Source organism: Coregonus lavaretus, assembly GCF_964263955.1.
Source record: "Coregonus lavaretus genome assembly, chromosome: 11".
In the NCBI taxonomy this organism is placed as follows: domain Eukaryota; kingdom Metazoa; phylum Chordata; class Actinopteri; order Salmoniformes; family Salmonidae; genus Coregonus; species Coregonus lavaretus.
The window spans coordinates 25,348,992-25,375,607 of NC_139998.1; the positions used below are offsets into that span (position 1 = coordinate 25,348,992).

Sequence of the window (26,616 nt, forward strand, 5' to 3'; positions counted from 1 at the left end):
TTACAGTTCATATAAGGAAATCAATCAATTTAAATAAAATCATTAGGCCCTAATCTATGGATTTAACATGACTGGGCAGGGGTGCAGCCATGGGTGGGCATTGGTCAGGGCCAGCCACTCCAATTGAGTTTTTCCCCACAAAAGGACTTTATTATTACAGACAGAAATACTCCTTAATTTCATCAGCTGTCCGGGTGGCTGGTCTCAGACGATCCCGCAGGTGAAGAAGACGGATGTGGAAGTCCTGGGCTGACATGGTTACACGTGGACTGTGGTTGTGAGGCCGGTTGGATGTACTGCCAAATTCTCTAAAAATGACATTGGATGCGGCTTATGGTAGAGAAATTAACATTCAATTCTCTGGCAACAGCTCTGGTGGACATTCCTGCAGTCAGCATGCCAATTGCACACTCCCTCAAAACTTGAGACATCTGTGGCATTGTGTTGTGAGTGGCCTTATACTGTCCCCAGCACAAGGTGCACCTGTGTAATGATCATGCCGTTCAATCAACTTCTTGATACGCCACACCTGTCAGGTGGATGATTATCTTGGCAAAGGAGAAATGCTCACTAACAGGAATGTACCAAATGAGAGAAATAAGCTTTTTGTGCATATGGAACATTTCTGGGATCTTTTATTTCAGCTCATGAAACATGGGACCAACACTTCACATTTCTGTTCAGTATAATACAATGCCGAAAGGGAGTCAGTTAAATCATAGATACATAGTACCTGGATTTTCAGGCCAAATAATACACCCGTCAAACAAGGTTAAAAAAAGTGCTTACAGTACATTTATTGATTCAAACAATTACATTACAAAACCTAATGGAGAGTCATGACAGCTTCATCACGATTGCCTTTAATTGTGCAGAGTCAGGTTCAGTTTCTCCATCCACATTCATTACAGCATGTGTAAAGTGACTTAATTCACAGGTTGACATGCAGAGTTCCAAAATCTATTACTTCCATAGATTTCCAACAAAACAATACAGACCAGTGGGTGCAGTGTTTCATACAGAACCCCACAGTTTCCCAAAAAGTAGAATTATAGCAAAGGCACATTTCCCAAACCAACCCTTAGCCACACCCCTTGACACTTCTCGTGATCCTAAAAGATTTGAGTGGGTGTAAGAAACATGGAAGCCAAAGCTAGTCTTCCAGATCTACAAGAAGTAGCCAGGGGCTAGAGGATTGGCCTGGATTTCAGACAGCACCAGTGTTCTGTGCAGAAACTATAGGATAAAAGAGAACCAGAGGTGACACGTGAGTTACATTCTAACTGACAGGGAACATGAGTGTGGGATATTAAATAAAGAGATTAAACCCAACATTGTTGAAAAGTGAAAAGGCAGAGTAGTGTTTTCATTGGTTTTTGCACCAGATAAATCTTCAGTTTGGTTTGTTAAAATGACCTGATGACACTGGTGAACATCTTTAAAAGCAAAAAATGGATTTTTGTTTAAAAAAATTACAGTGCCCAAATGCAGAAACCCAATATGGCGACCGGAGTATGGGCGTGTCAAAAGCAAAGTAGTGGGCGTGTTAAAAGGAAATTAGTGCTCTGCTATCGGTTACACCAGAGTTCCTTGGGGACCCCCAAGGGGTGCACGTTTCAGTTTTTGCCCTAGCACTACACAGCAGATTCAAATAAATCAACGCCTGATGAGTTGGTTATTTGTATCAGCCGTGTAGTGCTAGGGCAATACAACACCGGGTGCACTAGTCATTCGCTCCGGCATAAACTTGTCGTGTAGCCCAATCTGACATACAAAACGTCTTGAGTGGCAACAAATCTGCCCAATTAGCCGATTCGCTTACCATACACCCACTCCTTTCGACACACCCACACTCCGGTCACCATATTGGGCTGCACCATACTTGTCCAAATTAGTCTATAAAAATAGATTTAAAAAGTCTGTCCAACCAAATTCACAAGTTAAGGCTTCACTGTGCGTGATAGACACTCAAGGAGACCTGTGATGGACAGAATGGTTTGACCAAAAGGTCAGTAAACAATGTGGAAGGAGGATAACATTAAAAGATGAGCTAGTCAATGGCTCATATTAGTAAAGCATGGGGAACATAGAGACTGGTGGAGGCTATATGGACATTTCCATATTTTCAGGGACAAAAAAGCATGGTAAAAAGGAGAGAACTCTGTACAACCAATAGTTCAAAATAATCTGAAAAGGCACTAAATGAAATAAAATGGCATGCTCTTGGTTTCACTTTGGAGCTACAGTACAGTTTCACACAGCTCCCTCTGTGTGTGTGATCAGTGCGTCTAAGACTGGAAGTTGTAAGACTCGTACAAAGGCTCTAGAGATTCACAGTGATGTCACAGAGGGTTCACGTAGTCACACTGGCTCAAGAGGTGAACTATACAGATCAAGATTTGCCCTGCCTGTCCTAAATCAATGCCTTGCCCCACCAGCCTGCTAAATGAGACCTATTAGTATTAGACCTGTCAGTGGACATAGCAGCAGCTGTCTGTATGTGTTGTAGATGTTTCTTTACCAGTGGGCTTCCTTACAGAAAACAATAAGACACCATGTCTATTGGCATCATGTACCCGGTTGGTCTCCCTCAGCATCCTATACATCACAGTAACAGAGACAAAAAACTTAAACAACCCTTTAGCCATTAAGGAAACAAACCACCACTTGATTTTAAGTTTCCGCTATTTCCCTTTTGAACAGCATGTGTGTGGTGGGTGTGCACGTGTATACATCCCTGTAAAGAGTGTGTGTGTGTGTGTGTGTGTGTGTGTGTGGGGGGGGGGGGGGGGGGGGGGGGGAATTAATGAGTAGAGTTAAGGGCTCTCCACAGTGGTTTCACAGTCTACTCAAACGAAGCTCCAAAAATACATAGAACTACGTAGAGCGCTACGCAAACTAACCTCCATCGGCTCCTTTGCGTAGACTGTAAAGCCCTTTGGAGTGCCTTGAAACACTACTGAAGATAATGGGTATGATGAATGTTGTCAGCTGCATGCAAACATGCAGTTGTCCTCTGTAGCTCAATTGGTAGAGCATGGCGCTTGTAATGCCAGGGTAGTGGGTTCGATCCCCGGGACCACCCATACGTAAAGATGTATGCGCACATGACTAAGTCGCTTTGGATAAAAGCGTCTGCTAAATGGCATATTATTATTAAACATATAAAAGGATGAAATAAGCAGCATTCAGTGAACTCCAATTCCTACTAAATCTCCACTGTCTCCTAGTCAAGCCATGGCTGCTGAAATATGAAGGCAAACCCACCCTGAAATACACCAGGTCCCAGGGACTCAACACAAATGTCAAACATTCCACTTGGGATTTCAAACTCAGTCAAAGTGCACACATTAAAAACATCCACAAAAAAAAAATAGGCATCCAATATTTTTGTTTTTGAGGATGACCTGACGTTATGTCCACAATGTACATCAGTTCCCTCAGTCCATTCCCAGACATGCCAACACACCTCTGCATTGTTCCGTTGGCCTTTCAGTCGCTCTGCTCATTGGTGGCAGGAAGTCAACTCAGTTCCATCCACAATCCATTGCCCTTCACCGCTGTCCTTGCTTTGACCTTTTCCCACGTCAGCCATGGTGGTCTACTTGAGGCGCTGGATGAGGGTGTGTGTGAGGCCCAGGCTGAGTAGCTGCAGGGAGGAGAGCTGGGCCAGGCGAGGGAAGGCCTTGAGCAGCCTCTCCCAGGTCAGTTCCAGCAGGCTGGGCACCACCAGCCACACCTTGTACAGAGACCCAGTCCTCCTGTTCTCTGACATGTTCACCACCCCACCATGCACATACATACAGCCAGCCTGGGAGAGGAGAGAGAGATCCAAGATGGCGTAGCAGTGCGGTCATGTTCTTTGTTGTGTGTCCGTGTAAATAGCCTGTTTTTTGTATTTTTCGTTCATATTTCCCCATCACACTTTTCATCCTTCTACTAAATATACTTTCCTGCAACCCGCCTCACTCAATGTGGAACGGATTCTATTATTTACTCACCTTTATCTAGAATCTCCAGTTTAAACTAGCTAGCCAGCTAACTAGCTACTTGCTATTAGCCACCGTTAGCGGTTTTCACCCAGAACATCGGATTTTCTGCCGGAATAACTGAATCACTGGACACTAACACCAGATCGCAACTAGCTAGCCGCAACCGAATGGATGTTGCTGTAGGCTAATCACCACTACCCCCGAAGCAAGCACCAGTTAGCCTTGAGCTAGCCTCGAGCCAGGCCCATATCCCGGCTATCTACCACTCTGTCTACCGGACGGGAGTAGCCAGCTAACTAGCTACTTGCTATTAGCCACCGTTAGCGGTTTTTCACCATTGTCTGTGGCCTGCACTACCTACCAGCCAGCTCTAGCCTGGACTATTATCGGCCAGTCTGCACAGCGCGTTATCGACCCAGAACATATCAGATTTTCAGCCTGAATCACTAAATCACTGGACCTTTAACACCGGATCATCGCAACTAGCTAGCTGCAACCAAATGGATGTTGTTGTTGGCTAATCAGCCTTGAGCTATCCTCGAGTCAGGCACATCTCCCAGCTATCTACCTCTCTGTCAACCGGACAGGACCTCCTAGAGTCGACACGGAGCCCCGCCGATCCATCACGACTGGTCTGCCGACGTAATCGTCTGTGGTTTCAACAGGCTTCCCGTTACGACGAACACAAAGCTCCATCTGCTAGCCCCGGCCCGCTAGCACACGCAAACAACAGCCGTGCTTCCTGCTCGCTGTGCTGTAGCACCAATTCGAACTGCTCTCGGACTCACATATTGCTGTTCACTGGACCTTATGATCACTCAGCTGCACAGCTGATGCCTGCTGGACTGTTCCTTTACACGGTACCCTGTCCTGTTTATCTGTTTAGCCTCAGTCCAAACTTTCATCGCCATTACCAGTTGTTGTCTTCGCTCTCTCTAATAACACCTGTGATTGCTTTATTCCTCTCTCCCATGTCAATATGCCTTGCCTATTGCTGTTCCAGTTAGTTATTATTATAGAATTTCACTGTAGAACCCCAAGTCCCTCTCAAACTGCCTCTAATAGCTCCTTTGTTCTACCCCCCATACACGCCGAGACCGGCTCAATCGGTGCCTCCAGTGATGCTCTCTCTTTCATTGTTACCCAACGCTTAGGTTTACCTCCACTGTACTCATATCCTTCCATATCCTTGGCTGTACATAATGCCCTGAATCTATTCTACAACGCCCGGAAATCTGCCCCCTTTATTCTCTGTACCCAACGCACTAGAAGACCAGTTCTTAAAGCCTTTAGCCGTATCCTTATTCTAGTCCTCCTCTGTTCCTCTGGTGATGTAGAGGCTAACCCAGACCCTGCAGCCCCCAGTATCATTCCTACTCCCCAGGAGCTATCATTTGTTGACTTCTGTAACCGTAAAAGCCTTGGTTTTCTGCACGTTAACATCAGAAGCCTCCTTCCTAAATTTGAGTTATTCACTTCCTTAGCACACTCCGCCAACCCGGATGTTCTAGCAGTGTCTGAATCCTGGCTTAGGAAGGCCACCAAACATTCAGAAATGTCCATCCCCAACTACAACATTTTCCGTCTAGATAGAACTGCCAAAGGGGGTGGAGTTGCAATCTACTGTAGAGAGAGCCTGCAGAGCTCTATCATACTATCCAGGTCTGTGCCCAAACAGTTTGAGCTCCTACTTCTAAAAATCCACCTTTCCAGAAATAAGTCTCTCACTGTTGCCGCTTGCTACAGACCCCCCCTCAGCCCCCAGCTGTGCCCTGGACACCATATGTGAATTGATTGCCCTCCATCTATCCTCAGAGTTCATACTGCTTGGTGACCTAAACTGGGATATGCATAACACCCCGGCCATCCTACAATCCAAACGAGATGCCCTCAATCTCACACAAATTATCAAGGAACCTACCAGGTACAACCCTAAATCCATAAACATGGGCACCCTCATAGATATCATCCTGACTAACTTACCCTCTAAATACACCTCCGCATCATGTGGTGTACTGCATTAGCAACTTTTCAGGGAAGTTAGGAACCAATATACACAAGCAGTTAGGAAAGCAAAGGCTAGCTTTTTCAAACAGAAATGCATGCTCTTCAATCGAACGCTGCTGGCACCCGCCCACCCGACTATAATCACTACTCTCGACGGGTCTGACCTAGGGTATGTGGACAACTACAAATACCTAGGTGTCTGGTTAGACTGTAAACTCTCCTTCCAGACTCACATTAAGCATCTCCAATCCAAAGTTAAATCTAGAATCGGCTTCCTATTTAGCAATAAAGCCTCCTTCACTCATGCTGCCAAACATGCCCTCGTAAAACTGACTATCCTACCGATCCTTGACTTCGGCGATGTCATTTACAAAATAGCCTCCAACACTCTGCTCAGCAAATTGGATGTAGTCTATCACAGTGCCATCCGTTTTGTCACCAAAGCCCCATATACTACCCACCACTGTGATCTGTACGCTCTTGTTGGCTGGTCCTTCGTCGCCAAACCCACTGGCTCCAGGCCATCTATAAATCACTGCTAGGCAAATCTCTGCCTTATCTTAGCTCATTGGTCACCATAGCAACACCCAACCGTAGAATGCGCTCCAGCAGGTATATCTCACTGGTCATCCCCAAAGCCAACACCTCCTTTGGCCGCCATTCCTTCCAGTTCTCTGCTGCCAATGACTGGAACGAACTGCAAAAATCTCTGAAGCTGGAGACTCTTACCTCTCTCACTAACTTAAAGCATCAGTTGTCAGAGCACCTTACCGATCACTGCACCTGTACACAGCCCATCTGAAATTAGCCCACTCAACTACCTCATCCCCATATTGTTATTTATTTTGCTCATTTGCACCCCAGTATCTCCATTTGCACATCATCTCTTGCACATCTATCATTCCAGTGTTAATACTAATTGTAATTATTTTGCACTATGTCCTATTTATTGCCTTACCTCCATAACTTGCTACATTTAATCGCACTGCTTTGCTTTATCTTGGCCAGGTCGCAGTTGTAAATGAGAACTTGTTCTCAACTGGCTTACCTGGTTAAATAAAGGTTAAATAAAAAAATAAAAAAGATGTGATCGAAAATCGTACATCCAGAAAAGTGTGTGTGTTGTACTGACCGGTGTGACTGCAGCACAGTGGAAGTAAGCAGGCTCAGGCATGATCGTGGGTAGCTTGGTCCACTGGAAGGTCTGCAGGTTGATCTTCCACAGGTCAGCTAGGATCAGCTCCCCGTTGTAACCCCCACATAGAAACACCTCTGGGGGAGAGAGAAAGAGGGATGAACACTGACTCCCAGTCCATAGCCTAGGTATGTTATTGGTAACTTTCAAAGTTTACTTGTAAACTACCAGAACTTTGGTAATTTAAGGATTTTATCACATGGGTACTTCAGATTATCACAGGTTTATGTAATTATCTCTGGCCCTCTGTGTGGCCTTATCACATGTAAAATACACTGAGTGTACAAAACATTAAGGACATCTGCTCCATCATGACAGACTGACCAGGTGAAAGCTATGATCTCTTATTGATGTTACTTGTTGATCCACTTCAAATCAGTGTAGATGAAGAGGAGACAGGTTAAAGAAGGATTTTTAAGCCTTGAGACATGGATTGTGTATGTGCCATTCAGAGGGTGAATGGGCAAGACAAAAGATTGAAGTGCCTTTGAACAGGGTATGGTAGTAGGTGTCAGGCGCACCAGTTTGTGTGAAGAACTGCAACACTGCTGGGTTTTTCACACTCAAGTTTCCAGTGTGTATGTATCAAGAATGGCCCACCACCCAAAGGACATCCAGTCAACTTGACAACTGTGGGAAGCATTGCAGTCAACATGGGCCAGCATTCTTGTGGAACGCTTGACACCTTGTAGAGTCCATGCCCCGATGAATAGAGGCTGTTCTGAGAGCAAAAGGGGAGGGGTTGCAACTCAATATTAGGAAGGTGTTCATAATGTTTGGTATACTCAGTGTATATCAAATAAGAGGATTTTATTTTTATAGAATGACAAAGCTGTAAAACATTCTAAATATAAACCATCAACTTAGTGAATACCATTGGTGTTTAATATGAGGGTTTGATTTGATGCTTTTTTTCCATTAGCCTATTTTCTTGTGAACCATGGTCTATCCACTAGAAACTAATGCACAATATATACTATATCGTGCCTTTAGGAAGTATTCATACCCCTTGACTTAGACATTTTGTTGTGGCACAGCCTGAATTCAAAATGGATTAAATAGATTCTCACCCATCTACACACACACACTACCCCATAATGACAACGTGAAAACATGTTTTTAGAAATGTTTACAAATGTATTAAATCAAGAAACATCATTTAGTATTCACACCCAAGTTAATACATGTTAGAATCATCTGGGTAAGTCTAAGCGCTTTACACACCTGGACTGTGAAATATTTGCACATTCTTTTTTAAATTCTTCAAGCTATGTCAAGTTGGTTGTTGATCATTGCCAGACAGCAATTGTCAAGTCTTGCCATAGATTTCCAAACAATTTCAGTAAAAACTCTAACTAGGCCACTTAGGAACATTCAATGTCGTCTTGGTAAGCAACTAAATTTGGCCTTATGTTTTAGGTTACTGTCCTGCTGAAAGCTGAATTTGTCTCCCAGTGTCTGTTGGAAAGCAGAGAAACAGGTTGTCCTCCACAATTTTGCATGTGCTTAGCGCTATTCCGTTTATTTTAATCCAAAAAAACACTTGTCCTTGCCGATGACAAGCATACCCATAACATGATGCAGCCACCACCATGCTTGAAAATATGAAGAGTGGTACTCAGTGGTGTTGTGTTTTTTATTCTGCACAGGCTTCCTTCTTTTCACTCTGTCATTTAGGTAAGTATTGTGGAGTAACTACAACGTTGTTGATCCATCCTCAGTTACCTCCCATCACAGCCATTAAACTAACTGTTTTAAAGTCACCATTGGCCTCATGGTGAAATCCCTGAGCAGTTTCCTTCCTCTCCAGCAACTGAGTTAGGAAGGACGCCTGTATCTTTGTAGAGACAGGGTGTATTGATACATCATCCAAAGTGTAATAACTTCACCATGCTCAAAAGGATATTCAATGTCTGCTTTTAATTTTTTTAATAATAATAATAATATAATAATAATCTACCAATAGGTGCCGTTCTTTGCGAGGCACTGGAAAACCTCCCTGGTCTTGTGGTTGAATCTGTGTTTGAAATTCATTGCTCGACTGAGGGACCTTACAGATATATGCACGTATGGGGTAGTCATTCAAAAATCATGTTACACACTATTATTGCACACAGAGTGAGTGCAACCTATTATGTGATTTACTAAGCACATTTTCACTCCTGAACTTATTTAGGCTTTCCATAACAAAGGAGTTGAATACTTATTGACTAAAGACATTTCAGCTTTTCATTGTTAATTAATTTGTAAAATTTCTAAACACGAAATTCCACTTTGATATTATGGGGTATGGTGTGTAGGCCAGTGACACATTTAAATTCAGGCTGTAACAACAAAATGTGGAAAAAGGTCAAGGGGTGGGAATAGTTTCTCAAGGCACTGTATATATATATACACACTTATTTTTTTATGATTGTAAAAAGATTTGCAAGTTATTCAAGTCTAAATTACCAAAAGTTACCATAAATTACCTGTTATTTACCAATATTACTGAAAATTCTGGTAACCCTAGCCTGGACACACACAGAGCTGATTCCTATTAAAACAGATGTAAAGTTCTTACCCTGCCTGACCTGGACACAACTGTGACACCGTCGTGCTGCAGGATACCCTGACAACGACAACAGGACACGCATCAGTTTACTGATCTGTGTACGCGTGCACAGTAATGTGTATACGAAAAACATAGACCCTTATGCAACCAACCTATTTTTTCATGAGGTTTAGTGATGATCTCCTCCCAGGAGTTAGTCTCTAAGTTGTAGGCGTGTATCTGAGGGGGGAACAGAACGTAAATCCCCATGTTAAAAGTATGTCAGTAAAACAACCATCATACATACAGCGTTCCATCCTCCTGTACTGTACTTTGTCTAGAGGATATGATGTCCAGGAAGTCCCGCCTCCTAGGATGTATATTCTCTGTCCATCATGGGCTACCTCATGTCTGTACCTGAAAGAGGGAGAAAGAGAGGGATTAAGATGTGTGTGTGTGTGTGTGTGTAACTAGATGATGAGGTATAGGGGGTGACTGACCTCTCCTCAGGCAGGTCTGTAGGGGGGTTGTTGGGCTTGAGGTGGGTCCACTCCCTGGTAGTCAGGTCCAGCCTGTGCAGGTCTGTGCTGTAAACGTAGCCTGTCGTCCCTCCAAACACATACAGATAGCCATTAATGATGGCCATGGCCTGGAAGGAGGGAGGTTTGAGAGGGAGAGAGAACATGGTTGTGAGGGGAGTTTCCTAACTGTCAAGCCAAGGGATTCAGAATTAGGCGATTCGTTATAGTAGGTTAGACTAACAAAGTAAATAATTATGTCAGTTATTTACTTTGACCGAGCCAATCTTTTCAGATCAGAGGTCAGGAAAGAGACAGGGAAAGGAAGTCATATACAGTGCATTCGGAAAGTTCAGACCCTTTAACTTTTTCCACATTTTGTTACGTTACAGCCTTATTCTAAAATGGATTAAATAAATACAAATCCTCAATCTACACACAATACCCCATAATGACAAAGCGACATTTTTTACACATTTATTAAAATAAAAACAGAAATATCTTATTTACATAAGTATTTAGACCCTTTGCTATGAGACTCGAAATTGAGCTCAGGTGCATCCTGTTTCCATTGATCATCCTTGAGATGCTTCTACAACTTCATTGGAGTCCACCTGTGGTAAATTCAATTGATTGGACATGATTTGGAAAGGCACACCTGTCTATATAAAAAGGTCCCATAGTTGACAGTGCATGTCAGATCAAAAACCAAGCCATGAGGTCAAAGGAATTGTCCTTAGAGCCCCGAGACAGGATTGTGTCGAGGCACAGATCTGGGGAAGGGTACCAAAAAAAAATTCTGCAGCATTGAAGGTACAAAGAACACAGTGGCCTCCATCATTCTTAAATGGAAGAAGTTTGGAACCACCAAGACTCTTCCTAGAGCTGGCTGCCCGGCCAAACTGAGCAATCGGGGGAACAGGGCCTTGGTTAGGGACCAAGAACCTGATGGTCACTCTGACAGAGCTCCAGAGTTCCTCTGTGAAGATGGGAGAACTTTCCAGAAGGACAAGCATCTCTGCAGCACTCCACCAATCAGGCCTTTATGGTAGAGTGGCCAGACGGAAGCCACTCTTCAGTAAAAAGGCACATGAAAGTCCTCTTGGAGTTTAACAAAAGGTACCTAAAGACTCCCAGACCATGAGAAGCAAGATTGAACTATTTGTTCTGAATGCCAAGCGTCACGTCTGGAGGAAACATGGCACCATCCCTACAGTGAAGCATGTTGGTGGCAGCATCATGCTGTGGTGATGTTTTTCAGCGGCAAGGACTGGGAGACTAGTCAGGATCGAGGCAAAGTACAGAGAGATCCTTGATGAAGACCTGCTCCAGAGTGCTCAGGACCTCAGACTGGGGTGAAGGTTCACCTTCCAACAGGACAACAACCCTAAGCACACAGCCAAGACGACGCAGGAGTGGCTTCGGGACAAGTCTCTGAATGTCCTTGAGTAGCCCAGCAAGAGCCCGGACTTGAACCCGATATAACATCTCTGGAGAGACCTGAAAATAGCTGTGCAGCGACACTCCCCATCCAACCTGACAGAGCTTGAGAGGATCTGCAGAGGAGAATGAGAGACACTCCCCAAATACAGGTGTGCCAAGCTTTTAGCGTTATACCAAAGAAGACTTGAGGCTGTAATCGCTGCCAAAGGTGCTTCAACAAAGTACAGAATAAAGGGTCTGAATACTTATGTAAATGTAATATTTCCATTTTGTATTTTTTATAAATTTGCTAAAATTTATACAAACCTGTTTTTGCTTTGTCATTATGGGGTATTGTGTGTAGATTGATGAGGGGGAAAAAACAATTTGATCAATTTTAGAATAAGGCAACAAAATGTGGAAAAAGTCAAAGGTGTCTGAATACTTTCTGAATGCACTGTAGGAGTACTGGAAGATGCCATAGCCCAGGTTTGAAGCTAACCGCTAACTCTCCACAGACCACACCATGTGTCAGTGGGACAGCTCAGGTGGTGAGAGCAGATAAGAGCTCTTTACCTGCCCGTAGATTCGGTTGGGTTTCTTCCCTCTGCAGTTGAGCAGTTTCCAGCGTTTGTAGTGAACGTTGCAGACATGGACGTCGTTCCCGTTGCTTTCTCCAAAAGGAATCCCAGTGCCCCCAAACACCAATAGATTGTTGCCGTGTAAGACAGCTGAGACACACAGAGAAAAACACAAAACAAACTGTCCAACTGTCTGTTCTTAGTCTAACCAGGAACGGATAATAATGGTTAAGCAAGTTAATTTTGCAATGGATGGGTACATAAAGGACAGATCATCTTCAACTCTTCCCCTTACCAGACATGGAGGCCAGCTCGGTGGGCATGTAGCCCTCTGTGTGGACCTGTTGCCAGGTAGCCGTGGCAAAGTGGAACCTCCACAGCTCCCTGAATAGAGGGTAATCCTCGTTCTCCGAGCCACCTGCCTCCTCAAAGTCAGGGTTGTACCCTCCAAACACATACAGGTTGGCACTATCTGCCACACACCGGTGTCCGCTGCGGGCCGGGGGGGCACAGTGACCTGAGGGGGGAGGTGAGTAAAGAGCGGGGTTACATGGATGGAAGAGGGAGCAAGGGTGGGGGAAGGAGGGGACTTTCCCCCCCCCCTTCCTCTTGCACTCCTTTACTGCCCTTTGTGGATCTGAGATAACTTTGTAAGCAATAGCGCCACCTAGTTTCTTTCTGCCATATTGTTTTCACCTATTTAGTCCAGACAGATTCATGAGGGGGAGTGAGGGCAGGAACAACAGAGCGGAAGGGACCATTATTTGGAATGGAATGCAGCCTGAAACATCATCTAGATTCCAATCTAAAAACGTGATTTGCATGGGCTGAAGAGCCATAGATGTGTAGGCCTAGTCTCTGTCATTTCCCAGCTGTGTGTCATAGACGACAGATCTAGAGACATAAATGTGTATTATAAACTGCAGTGAAGTAATCCAGCGGGTTTCCATCAGATTTCAACCCAGAGCCATTACCCCTCTAGTAATTATTTAATCTGCTGCTCAGATTACCAAGAACATGTCTGCACTGTGTATGCCTATACAAGCAGACAGCTTTCAACATGCAAATGCTAAAACATTTCTGATTATTTAAGAATCTAGATAAATAGGCCTAGCCATCACAATAGCAAGCATGTGGTTAAAGTACTCCCTATATGACAAGCTTTGGAGAAAGTCAGCATGTTAAATGAATAATTAACCATATCTTATTGACATACTTTAACATTTTCACTGTGAAGGTGGTCGAGTTCACTATGTGTAATGATTAACTGTCCATCCCATAATTTCAGTATGATGAGTTTGTGTAAACAACAGAGGACCAAACAATAGCCCTATGGAATCATTGATCCTCAAGAAGAAGAAAAAACATTGACAAGACCAGAGGAATGCTTTTAGTGGAATAACCGATCAAATAGTCAAATGTATCTACTTTCAGACACTGAGGAAAATAGGAGGTACAGGTCCAGGTCTCTACGCTGACTTAAAAAAAAAAAACATATATACAAGGAGCAGGTGTGAGCCTAAGTTGAAAAATTTAGGAGCACAAAGACATTAAGGAGCACAATGAAAAATATTTGAGGTAACAAGCTGTTTTCTTTGTGGTAATGGTGCAAGCATGCCTGTCATGAATCTGCGCTCGGTGTATTCTCCATGGCACTCAGGGGCAGCTCGGTGTATTCTCCATGGCACTCAGGGGCTGCGGTACAGTGAAGTAATCATTGCAACCACTTTCATTTGGGTGATTTTTTTCTAGGCGCACTGAGGTCTATTGCCTTTATAACAATTATGACAATCGTTATAGGAGCAACAACATGACAGACTCACAGAGAGAAAAATAGAACAGAGAGACCTCAGAAAACTCCATGACAAACGTACTTCCAAACCCAGAGAGACACTGAGGGAGAGCAAGCCCCTGGGTCCAATAGAGAAAACTGAAGAGGATGAGTGAGAAGAGGAGGAACCATGGCCAATCAGAGTAAGAGACAGACTCTTGCTAGGAGGGATGATTTGAAGTGCAAGTGATAAAAGAGAACAGGAAGGAAGAGAAGAGGTGGAGTGGACCGAGAACCATTACAAGGGAGAGGGAAAGGAGGCTGTTTAGATAGGAAGAGAGGAGGAAGCAGTCATGGAAAACAATAGGAGGAAGAAGAGAAGCACTGCAGACTGGACGAGGGAGTGCGAGAGGAGGTGAAAGGGCAGAGAGGAGGACATTAGTGCTTCACCAACTGTAGGAGAGAGTTGCCATTGAAGGGATTCCATTAATGCCCCGTTCTGGCCGACAGCGAAGTCGGCTCAAAACAAAAGTGACGTGCAGTAGGTGAAGCACGTGGAGTAATATGTAGGATTGTGTTTTTCTATGCAAAAGTGATTGCGTTTCATAAAAATGCTTTATCTGCATTCTCAATTAAACCTAGTTTGAAAATTCAAACATATATTTCATGGAAAAGATATGTATGTTTCTGAACGATGCTTCATGATGCCTTATTGACAAGATGGCCAAGTGGCGCAGATTACTGTTCAGTTTTAGCAGGGCGCACCCTCCCTCACTGGCTTCGCCCGGTCACGTGACGGGCCATATCCCGGTTCAACCCGGGCCAGCTTAAATTGAATCCCTCATTCTTTAGCGGAGTCTGAGGGCACTAGAGTTGCGTTAGTATTGGTCGGTGAAGAGAGAGGACGTCTTGGCTGCAGTCTAGAGGTGTTACAGTTACCCACCTTCTCCCAGAAACCTATTAGGGATGCGGAAGTTGGGGCACGAAGGGGAGAAGATCCGCCGAGCCTGAAGCCATCTTATTCTCTTCTTAGAGCCTGCCAGTCATCACCAACCACAAACACCAGCCATGATACAGACATGTGCACACACAGACAATTAGCAGAGAGAACAAAACCCCAAAAACATTACAAAAACAGACAGACCGACACTCCACATAGGCTTTTGGTGGAGTTCAGTTCAAGCCTGTTTAGTGTCTAACCAAATAGGCTAGACAAGTGGCTTGTCCATTGAGTATTGTTGTTTTGACAAACACACATACAGCTACCCAGAGAGAGAGAGAAAAACACAGCCTAGGTGGTGCAGCTACCGCATAAGTGGCTGTCACACTACCCAACCCCTCAGAACCTGGAGTATCTTTGACTCGAGTCAAATATACTTTTCCCATCTTTCATCTGTGCATGAGTTGTTTCAAAACTGTGGTTGCCACTTATTTGTCATTACTTCAGTATTGCCTATGGAAACAGATCTACTCAGCAAATTTAGTAGTACAAATACAAATCACTGGCAATGTATAGAGAAAATGCATGCTTCCCACCATTAGTTAGTCTTGTTTGCATGACAGTTGACAGCTTGCTTCCGTATCAAGCAAGCTAGTTAGTTCGCTGGAGAGAATACTTGGTTACAGCTAAAGTTCATCATCTGTCTCTAATATTGTAATTCGAAGATCTACCTTCCTAAACAATTACGCTATCTAGCTGTTTAGATTGCTCGCCAGTTAGTTACTGTAGCTAGCTAAATCCAGCTAGGTACTTTTACATGGATAGCCGCTAACGTTAGCTAGAATAATAACTACAGTTTAGCTAGCTACAAACCTGAGTCTCTGATGGGAGGCCTCCCCGACAGTTTCTCGAATTTGTTGAGCTGATCCAAGCCGCGACTACATTCACCTTCTTCAACAGAGGACATTTTGAAAAGGTAGCTAACAGTAAATAAAAACTTTCATCAATTGAAATTATGCTGAAACAAACTTCGATAAGAAGGACCAAAAAAACGAAACTAGACATGCATCCACGTCAACTTGAAGCGTCGTTCACGCCAGCTGAAACGCTCCAGCCAATCAGATAATCGGGAAGGCATTCAAGAGTCACAGCATTCTGAAACGTTGGAAAATGTGTTAAAATGTTTGCGAACAAACTTCCAGACAGATGGGTGGTAAATGTAGTCAGGGTTAACAGAGTAGACGTTTCGAGGGAAGTTACTTTATAACGGATAGCCAAAGAGGTATGAAGACATAGAATTAGGAATTAGAATTGATTTGAAATATTAGGATCCCCATTAGCCATGCCAATGGCGACAGCTGGTCTTACTGAGGTCTGATCAGTGGCAGTCGGTGCCGTTTATGATGAGGGAGGACAACATTATTTTCCCTGAGCATGGCCTTATTTCTGTTACAGCATATTGGATGACTGTCATTCATATTCCATTCACCCAGTTCAATGTAACATAGATAGGTTTAGGCTACTACATGATACTCTAATTTTCCCTGTACCCATCATGAGGTTGCTAAAACCTAGCCTATCAATGAACGTCTACAGCGTAGGTGCACACAGGTTGAGAGAAAATGTTGAGGTGACAGATAGTGATCTAGGGTGAAAAAGGTATTTAATCAGGTCAACACCCTCAAGGCCACAGGGCCCGACGGAATTCCAGGGTGCATCCTCAGAGCATGCGCAGTGTGGTGCCAGAACAACAACCTCTCCCTTAACGTCAGTAAGTCAAAGGAGAAGATCGTGGACTACAGGAAATGGGGGGGCGAGCACGCCCCCATCCACATCGACGAGGCCGCTGTGGAGCAGGCCGAGAGCTTCAAGTGTCCTCAGTGTCCAAATCACAAAATACTTTAAATGGTCCAAACACACATGCACAGTTGTGAAGAAGGCACGATAGCGCCTTTCCCCCCTCAGGAGGATGAAAAAGTTTGGCATGGGCCCTCAAATCCTCCAAAAGTTATACAGCTGTGGCGCTACAGAGGGTGATGCAGACAGTCCAGTACATCACTGGGCCGAGCTCCCTGCCTTCCAGGACATCTACAGTGCATTCGGAAAGTTTTCAGACCACTTCCCTGAACCTCTCATTTTTAGAGTGTAGCTAACAAAATAGCTACACAGAATATCTGAGTTAACCTTGTATCCTTATTTACCTTTAATTTTAACTTTTGTCTCTATGCACACTTACAGGGCCCTACACACTCAAACACACACACTCACTCCATCATCTGCTCACTCACACACAGGGACGGCTTGTTCAATAGGGCGATATGGGCGACGCACTGCCAAACGGGAAAAGGAAGGGATTTTTTTTCTAATCAATTATATCACGGCAACAGCAGTTATCAGTGTTCACGTCTGATCTGCCAGCCACTAAATGTCAAATCAGGCTAAAGTCGTGCTTCAAATGGCCCCGCCCGTTTTTGGGGCGATTTCAGTCAAGTTGAAAATCGCCCAGAAGTCTCTCATAGCCTGTCATGTAAAATCTATTTTTTTCACATTTCAAAGCTTTCAATACATTCTCTATGGGTGTCTGTGGGCTTGCACTTACGCGCTTTCGTCATACGTGACGTAACGTTGAACGTAACTAAGACAATGGCGGCTAGAAGCGTCTCTGTTGCGACCTGCAGTGTGGCGTTATTTTATGTTTTTAATTTGTAGACTTAGTTTACAAACATTCTGCCAACCATGGATTTCCAGTGGTTGGTTTTGGACTGATCTTGTTGATCGTGTACATACCCGCTACGAACGGACTAAATAATGAAAACGCTGCTGGCAGCTGAATCCCAATACAGCTGGGAGACTTGGCTGGATGAGTCCCGGACAGAGAAGTGGAGCCGGCCACCTTCACCCTGGTCAGAGCGGACCGTGATCCTGGTAAGAGAGCGACTCTGTACCCCGACATTGAACTGCTTTCTGTGTCATTGCGACCTTACTATCAATTCAATTCAATTTAAGGGCTTTATTGGCATGGGAAACGTGTGTTAACATTGCCAAAGCAAGGGAAGTAGATAGTAAACAAAAGTGAAATAAACAATAAATATTAACAGTAAACATTACACTCAGAAGTTTCAAAAGAATAAAGACATTTCAAATGTCATATTATGTATATATACAGTGTTGTTACAATGTGCAAATAGTTAAAGTACAAATGGGAAAATAAATAAACATAAATATGGGTTGTATTTACAATGGTGTTTGTTCTTCACTGGTTGCCCTTTTCTTGTGGCAACAGGTCACAAATCTTGCAGCTGTGATGGCACACTGTGGTTTTTCACCCAGTAGATAAGGGAGTTTATCAAAATTGGGTTTGTTTTCGAATTCTTTGTGGATCGCTGTAATCTGAGGGAAATATGTGTCTCTAATATGGTCATACATTTGGCAGGAGGTTAGGAAGTGCAGCTCAGTTTCCACCTCATTTTGTGGGCAGTGTGCACATAGCCTGTCTTCTCTTGAGAGCCAGGTCTGCCTACGGCGGCCTTTCTCAATAGCAAGGCTATGGTCACTGAGTCTGTACATAGTCAAAGCTTTCATTAAGTTTGGGTCAGTCACAGTGGTCAGGTATTCTGCCACTGTGTACTCTCTGTTTAGGGCCAAATAGCATTCTAGTTTGCTCTGTTTTTTTGTTTGTTCTTTCCAATGTGTCAAGTAATTCTCTTTTTGTTTTCTCATGATTTGGTTGGGTCTAATTGTGTTGTTGTTGTTGTTGTTGTTGTCCTGGGGCTGTGTGGGGTCTGTTTGTGTTTGTGAACAGAGGCCCAGGACAAGCTTACTTAGGGGACTCTTCTCCAAGTTCATCTCTCTGTAGGTGATGGCTTTGTTATGGAAGGTTTGGGAATCGCTTCCTTTTAAGTGGTTACTATCTGCCCCGTGAGTTCCCCCAATTGTTTGTTACCGTTGTGTACTGTTGATAATCACAAGTTTACTGGAGAACTGAGACCAAGTAGAGACTTTGGACAGGGTGGATATGGTATAATAAAGGCAGTTTATTCAGAGGTAAAGATATCTGGAATCGCGTGCACGGACTCGTGCACGTGTGTAGGTCACCTAAATCATCAGAAAAATTGCCCCTCCTGAGAATTTTTTCAGGAGCCGCCACTGCTCACACATAACATACACGTACAGTTATACTGACTCAACACACAAGCACACCCATTCACATACAAGCTGCTGCTACTCTGTTTATCTTACATCCTGATGCCTAGTCACCTTACCCCTAAACAGTACCAGTCAAAAGTTTGGACACACCTACTCATTCAAGGGTTTTTCTTTAGTTTTTTACTATTTTCTACATTGTAGAATAATAGTGAAGACATCAAAACTATGAAACAACACATATGAAATCATGTAGTAACCAAAAAAGTGTTAAACAAATTAAATTATATTTGAGATTTGAGATTCTTCAAATAGCCACCCTTTGCCTTGATGACAGCTTTGCACACTCTTGGCATTCTCTCAAACAGGTTCACCTGGAATGCTTTTCCAACAGTCTTGACGGAGTTCCCACATATGCTGAGCACTTGTTGGCTGCTTTTCCTTCACTCTGCGGTCCGACTCATCCCAAACCATCTCATTTGGGTTGAGGTCGGGGGATTGAGGAGGCCAGGTCATCTGATGCAGCACTCCATCACTCTCCTTCTTGGTAAAATAGCCCTTACACAGCCTGGAGGTGTGTTGGGTCAATGTCCTGTTGAAAAACTAATTATAGTCCCACAGACAGTGTCACCAGCAAAGCACCCCCACACCATAACACCTCCTCCTCCATGCTTTACGGTGGGAAATACACATTTACATTACATTTACGTCATTTAGCAGACGCTCTTATCCAGAGCGACTTACAAATTGGTGCATTCACCTTATAGCCAGTGGGATAACCACTTTACAATATGTTTTTGTTTTGTATTCATATTTCTTTTTTCTTTAATTTTTTTTTTATATCTTATTTTTATCTTTTTTATTTGTTTATTTTTGTAATTTTTTTTTTGGGGGGGGGGGGGGGGGGGGGGGGGGGTGGGTTGGGGTAAGGGAGGGGTAGAAGGATTACTTTATCCTATCCCAGGTATTCCTTAAAGAGGTGGGGTTTCAAATGTCTCCGGAAGGTGGTGAGTGACTCCGCTGTCCTGGCGTCGTGAGGGAGCTTGTTCCACCATTGGGGTGCCAGAGCAGCGAACAGTTTTGACTGGGCTGAGCGGGAACTATGCTTCCGCAGAGGAAGGGGAGCCAGCAGGCCAGAGGTGGATGAACGCAATGCCCTCGTTTGGGTGTAGGGACTGATCAGAGCCTGAAGGTACGGAGGTGCCGTTCCCCTCACAGCTCCATAGGCAAGCACCATGGTCTTGTAACAGATGCGGAGATCATCCGTTCACCCTCACAGCGTCTCACAAAGACACGGTGGTTGGAACCAAAAATCTCAAATTTGGACTCCAGACCAAAGGACACATTTCCACTAGTCTATTGTCCATTGCTTGAGTTTCTTGGCCCAAGCAGGTCTCTTCTTCTTATTGGTGTCCTTTAGTAGTGGTTTCTTTGCAGCAATTCGATCATGAAGGCTTGATTCACACAGTCCCCTCTGAACAGTTGATGTTGAGATGTGTCTGTTACTTGAACTCTGTGAAGCATTTATTTGGGCTGCAATTTCTGAGGCTGGTAACTCTAATGAACTTATCCTCTGCAGCAGAGGTAACTCTGGGTCTTCCTTTCCTGTGCCGGTCCTAATGAGAGGCAGTTTCATCATACCGCTTGATGGTTTTTGAAACTGCATTTGAAGAAACTTTAAAAGTTCTTGTAATGTTCCATATTGACTGACCTTCATGTCTTAAAGTAATGATGGACTGTCATTTCTCTTTGCTTATTTGAGCTGTTCTTGCCATAATATGGACTTGGTCTTTTACCAAATAGGGCTATCTTCTGTATACCACCCCTACCTTGTCACAACACAACTGATTGGCTCAAACGCATTAAGAAGGCACACCTGTTAATTGAAATGCATTCCAGGTGACTACCTCATGAAGCTGGTTGAGAGAATGCCAAGAGTGGCTATTTCAAGAATCTCAAATATAAAATATACTTTTTTGGTTACTACATGATTCCGTATGTGTTATTTCATAGTTTTGATGTCGTCACTATTATTCTACAATGTAAAAAATAGTAAAAATAATGAAAAACCCTTGAATGAGTAGGTGTGTCCAAACTTTTGACTGGTACTGTACATATCTACCTCCATCACTCTAGTATCCTTGCACATTGTAAATATGGTATTGGAACTGACCCTTTATATAGTATGCCTACTTAGTTATTGTGTTTTTCATATTTCTTCTTATTTCTCAAGTGTTTTTTTTCTAGTATTACATTGTTATTGATTATTGCATTGTTGGGTTTTGAGTTTGCAAGAAAGGCATTTCACTGTACTTGTGCATGTGACATTAAAACTTTAAACTGTTAGAAGCAGTAAAGACCGCTTTACCACTCATGGGTAGTGGAATGACTTTGGCTTTCCTCCAGGCCTGAGGACAAAGACTTTCCTCTAGGCTCAGATTAAAGATATGAAAGATAGGAGTTGCAATAGAGTCAGCTACCATCCTTAGTAGCTTTTCATCTGTTGTCAATGCCAGGTTTGTCATTATTGATTGTTAACTATAATTTGTCCACCTCTCCCACACTAACTGTTCTAGAATGGGCATTATCCTTTTTATGATGGATCAAGGCAGCCGTTTTGGTCAGGGAGTTGGTCAACCATGGTTTGTTTGCCAGTCCTGTGATAAGATATTGTGTAAAATTTGAATTTGAAGAATTTATCTGCACTGTATGTTTGTTAGCTAGCTAGCCAGCCAGCCAGTTTGAGGAATGATTCCATAAATGTTTCAAATTAACTGCCAATATGCCAACATTCCATTCAAAGAATACAGTCAATCCACAGCCATACATTGGCTGAAATCAGTTGATGATAGAACTTAGACAAGTTATAAATGCAACAAATACTGATATTGTATCATATAATAGCACTCACAGCTTTCCAAAAAAACAAAAATGTAGACATTTATGATCTGTTTACATATATTTTAGAGGCTATACAGAAAATGTGTATAAAACCTGTATAAACTGTATTTATAATTATATGACAATATTTTAGGTTGACAATAATTATTTTACACAATGTCTGATATATCATATGCCTTACTTTTATTTGCCTACATAAATACAATCGGGATTATGCCTCTACTGCCGTTCATTACAATTAAACTGGCTTGGATTTCTCCCTGACCAATATGGCTGCCATTTTCAACACATTCTGGAATATTGAGGGTAAATTCGCTCTTGCTATCTACTCCGATTTCAGATTAATTTACGAACGCTCAACAACAGTTGAATATGGCCGGTATCAGTAAACGTTGGCAAAAAGCGTAATTAAAACAACCTAACCAGCTCTGCTAGGGCGAGTAAAATGGTCAGAGTGAGGTGTTCTCTCATTTGTCTGGAAGTAGCTAGCGAACTAGCCAACTTTAGCCAGTTAGCTTGGGTGCTTGACTGCCATTGTGAGGGCAGAACGCTCAGATCAACCCTACTCCTCGGCCAGAGCGTCCAGTGTGCGCTCTGAACGATCCAAGCGCGAAACGCTCCGAATTTACGAACGCCCAGAGCACACTCGGAGAGCTTGCGGAGCGCGATCTGGCACTCCAGATTGAATTTACGAACACACCCATAGTCCCTCTAGTAATTTAAAAGGATCTCTATGTATGAGGAATCCAACATAGCTGTGACTGGTTTACAAGCAAGCCTACTGTAACACCTTCTACCTGCTCACTGGTTTGGAATCAAATCATTAGAATTACCCTTTTGAGTCAACATTATCAACGGCCAACCCTTCCCCTACATCCCGAGTAGCTGAATGGGCCAGGATGATAGGCTGAATTAAGCGAGCAAACAGATCAATTGTTTAACACATATGGTGTTGTTATGTACATACTGTAGTTTATTATAACATATACAGTGCATTTGGAAAGTATTCAGACCACTTGACTTTTTCCACGTTTTGTTAGGTTACAGCCTTATTCTAAAATTGATTAAATTGTTTTTTCCCCTCATCAATCTACACACAATACCCCATAATGACAAAGCAAAAACAGGTTTCTAGAAATTTTTACAAATGTATTACAAATAAAATACTGAAATATTACATTTACATAAGTATTCAGACCCTTTACTCAGTACTTTGTTGAAGCACCTTTGGCAGCGATTACAGCCTCGAGTCTTCTTGGGTATGACGCTACAAGCTTGGCACACCTGTATTTGGGGAGTTTCCCTCATTCTTCTCTGCGGATCCTCTCAAACTCTGTCAGGTTGGATGGGGAGCGTCTCTGCACAGCTATTTTCAGGTCTCTCCAGAGATGTTCGATCGGGTTCAACTACGGGCTCTGGCTGGGCCACTCAAGGACATTCAGAGACTTGTCCCGAAGCCAATCCTGCATTGTCTTGGATGTGTGCATAGGGTCGTTGTCCTGTTGGAAGGTGAACCTTCGCCCCAGTCTGAAGTCCTGATCGTTCTGGAGCAGGTCTTCATCAAGGATCTCTCTATACTTTTCTCTGTTCATCTTTCCCTCGATCCTGACTAGTCTCCCAGTCCCTGCCGCTGAAAAACATCCCCACAGCATGATGCTGCCACCACCATGCATCACCGTAGGGATGGTGCCAGGTTTCCTCCAGACGTGACGGTTGGCAGTCAGGCCAAAGAGTTACATCTTGGTTTCATCAGACCAGAGAATCTTGTTTCTCATGGTCTGAGAATCATTTAGGTGCCTTTTGGCAAACTCCAAGTGGGCTGTCATGTGCCTTTTACTGAGGAGTGGCTTCCGTCTGGCCACTCAACCATAAAGGCCTGATTGGTGGAGTGCTGCAGAGATGGTTGTCCTTCTGGAAGGTTCTCTGTTCTCCACAGAGGAACTATTGAGCACTGTCAGAGTGACCATCGGGTTCTTGGTCACCTCCCTGACGAAGGCCCTTCTCCCCCGATTGCTCAGTTTGGCTGGACGGCCAGCTCTATGAAGAGTCTTGGTGACTCCAAACTTCTTCCATTTAAGAATGATGGAGGCCACTGTGTTCTTGGGGACCTTCAATGCTGCAGAAATGTTTTGGTACCCTTCCCCAGATCTGTGCCTCGACACAATCCTATCTCAGAGCTCTACGGACAATTCCTTCGACCTCATGGCTTGGTTTTTGCTCTGACATGCACTATCAACTGTGGGACTTTATATAGACAGTTGTGTGCCTTTCCAAATCATGTCCAATCAATTGAATTTACCACAGGTGGACTCCAATCAAGTTGTAGAAACATCTCAAGGATGATCAATGGAAACAGGATGCACCTGAGCTCAATTTCAAGTCTCATAGCAAAGGGTCTGAATACTTATGTAAATAAGATATTTCTGTTTTTTTATTTTAATAAATGTGCAAAAATTTCGAAAAACCTGTTTTCGCTTTGTCATTATGGGGTATTGTGTGTAGATTGAGGATTTGTATTTATTTAATCCATTTTAGAATAAGGCTGTAACGTAACAAAATGTGGAAAAAGTTAAGGGGTCTGAATACTTTCTGAATGCACTGTAGATGCATGGGGTTCCCAACTGTTAATGGTTATAGCAGTGGTAAAATCTTTCAGCAATGATGCTGTGGTGGGAGAGAGGTGATCCAATACAGATCTACATTTCATGTTTTGTATATAGACCCTATAGTAATGTCAATAAATCAATCATTAAAACAGAAAGACATTCAACTGGATGCTGGATGATTATTTAAACAGTTAAAGAATGTTGTTTTGTCTTACCCCTGAAACCTCTGGAAGCTGATTTTGATTGAATATAGCTCATTGTGTGTCTATCCACAGTACTCTGCTTTGACTAATTAGGCTAAAAAGACATCCTTGACCTTGTCGCAAATCATGTTAGTCAACTGGGACTGGACATTATTTATTTTACACTTATTTTACCAGGTTAGTTGACTGAGAACACATTCTCATTTACAGTAACAACCTGGGGAATAGTTACAGGGGAGATGAATGAGCCAATTGGAAGCTGGGGATGATTAGGTGGCCATGATGGTATGAGGGCCAGATTGGGAATTTAGCCAGGACACCGGGTTTAACACCCCTACTCTTACACTAAATGCTATGGGCTCTTTAGTGACCACAGAGAGTCAGTCCACCTGTTTAACATCCCATCTTAAAGACGGCACCTTGAACAGGGCAATGTCCTGGGGCATTGGGATTTTTTTTTTACTAAAGGAAAGGGTGCCTCCTACTGGCCCTCCAACACCACTTCCAGCAGCATCTGGTCTCCCATCCAGGGACCAACCCCGCTTAGATTCAATGGCAAGCCAGTAGTGGGATGCAGGGTGGCATGCTGCTGGCATTCGAAGGAACTCCTGTTGATGTCTGTGCATAGGTCTCTTAGCAAAGTTAACAAAAGAAGCATGCATTTGAAAGAGGGGAAAGGGTGACACATGGGCTACATCCAAAAAACCTTATGGTATCTCAGTGCTGTTAGTGAAGTTCACTGTTTTCCAGAACCCCACATTGTGATCAGTATTATCTGTATAGCTCTCGTTTTTTGGGCCAACACTTCTCTGTTAGTACCATTATTTTTCAACAGAAGGCTTGTGGAAGAGTAGCCATAGCTGTCATGCACATTGAAAATGAAAAGGCATCTGGCCCCTTACTTCATTTTGGAAACACATAAAGTATAGCATCTTTAACCTTCATTATACCATCTTTTATCAGGTGAGGATATAGCCTGTAGCTCCCCAGGGTCCCTGGGTCACTCTTTATCTATTATTAATGTTATAAATAACCTTAACCCTAACCTTAACCACACTGCTAACCTGATTTTGTGGCTATAGGAAACCCCATTTAAAGAGCTTGCAGTAGGCCAACAAACAGCCAGCTACAGCAGAGTTAATGAGTGTTTTGTTTTATGATGTGTTTTCTTCCGGTGCTGTGGTTCATAAGCATTATTTATCATAGGCATGTTCATTCGCTGTGTGTGGAAATACATTTGTTTCTCTGTGGGAAGAAAACAACGCCGATGCTTGTCATGTCTATCAAGTATTTTTGTATGTTCCAATGCCGCTTTCAGGCACTAGTTGGAACTAGGAAACTCGGAAATAGCTAACTGTTTGTAGTTATACACGTGCCGCATTCTAAACTCAGCAAAAAAATAAATGTCCTCTCACTGTCAACTGCGTTTATTTTCAGCAAACTTAACATGTGTAAATATTTGTATGAACATAACAAGATTCAACAACTGAGACATAAGCTGAACAAGTTCCACAGACATGTGATTAACAGAAATTGAATAATGTGTCCCTGAACAAAGGGGGGGTCAAAATCAAAAGTAACAGTCAGTATCTGGTGTGGCCACCAGCTGCATTAAGTACTGCAGTGCATCTCCTCCTCATGGACTGCACCAGATTTGCCAGTTCTTGCTGTGAGATGTTACCCCACTCTTCCACCAAGGCACCTGCAAGTTCCCGGACATTTCTGGGGGGGAATGGCCCTAGCCCTCACCCTCCGATCCAACAGGTCCCAGACGTGCTCAATGGGATTGAGATCCGGGCTCTTC

At 43.4% G+C, this 26,616-nt stretch overlaps 1 protein-coding gene across 4 annotated transcripts; it reads right to left on the minus strand.

Annotated features, from left to right (window-relative positions):
- Nucleotides 1–618: 618 nt before the first annotated feature.
- On the minus strand, nt 619–16,071 carry LOC311137224 (kelch domain-containing protein 10-like). 4 transcript variants are annotated; one of them, XM_084171603.1, is made up of 10 exons: nt 15,833–16,071; nt 14,963–15,055; nt 12,544–12,765; nt 12,244–12,398; nt 10,228–10,376; nt 10,060–10,144; nt 9,901–9,967; nt 9,758–9,805; nt 7,132–7,271; nt 619–1,236 (listed from the first exon to the last, which is right to left on the minus strand). In XM_084171603.1, exons 1-10 carry the CDS (start codon nt 15,924–15,926, stop codon nt 1,168–1,170), a joined length of 1,122 nt encoding a protein of 373 aa, XP_084027729.1. In that variant the 5' UTR covers nt 15,927–16,071; the 3' UTR covers nt 619–1,167. The 4 variants fall into 4 exon arrangements, with proteins under 4 accessions (XP_084027729.1, XP_084027730.1, XP_084027727.1 ...); XM_084171601.1 differs by lacking the exon at nt 619–1,236 and adding an exon at nt 2,800–3,811 and having other exon boundaries at nt 15,833–16,043; XM_084171604.1 differs by lacking the exon at nt 14,963–15,055 and having other exon boundaries at nt 15,833–16,043.
- Between the last annotated feature and the right edge of the window lie 10,545 nt (nt 16,072–26,616).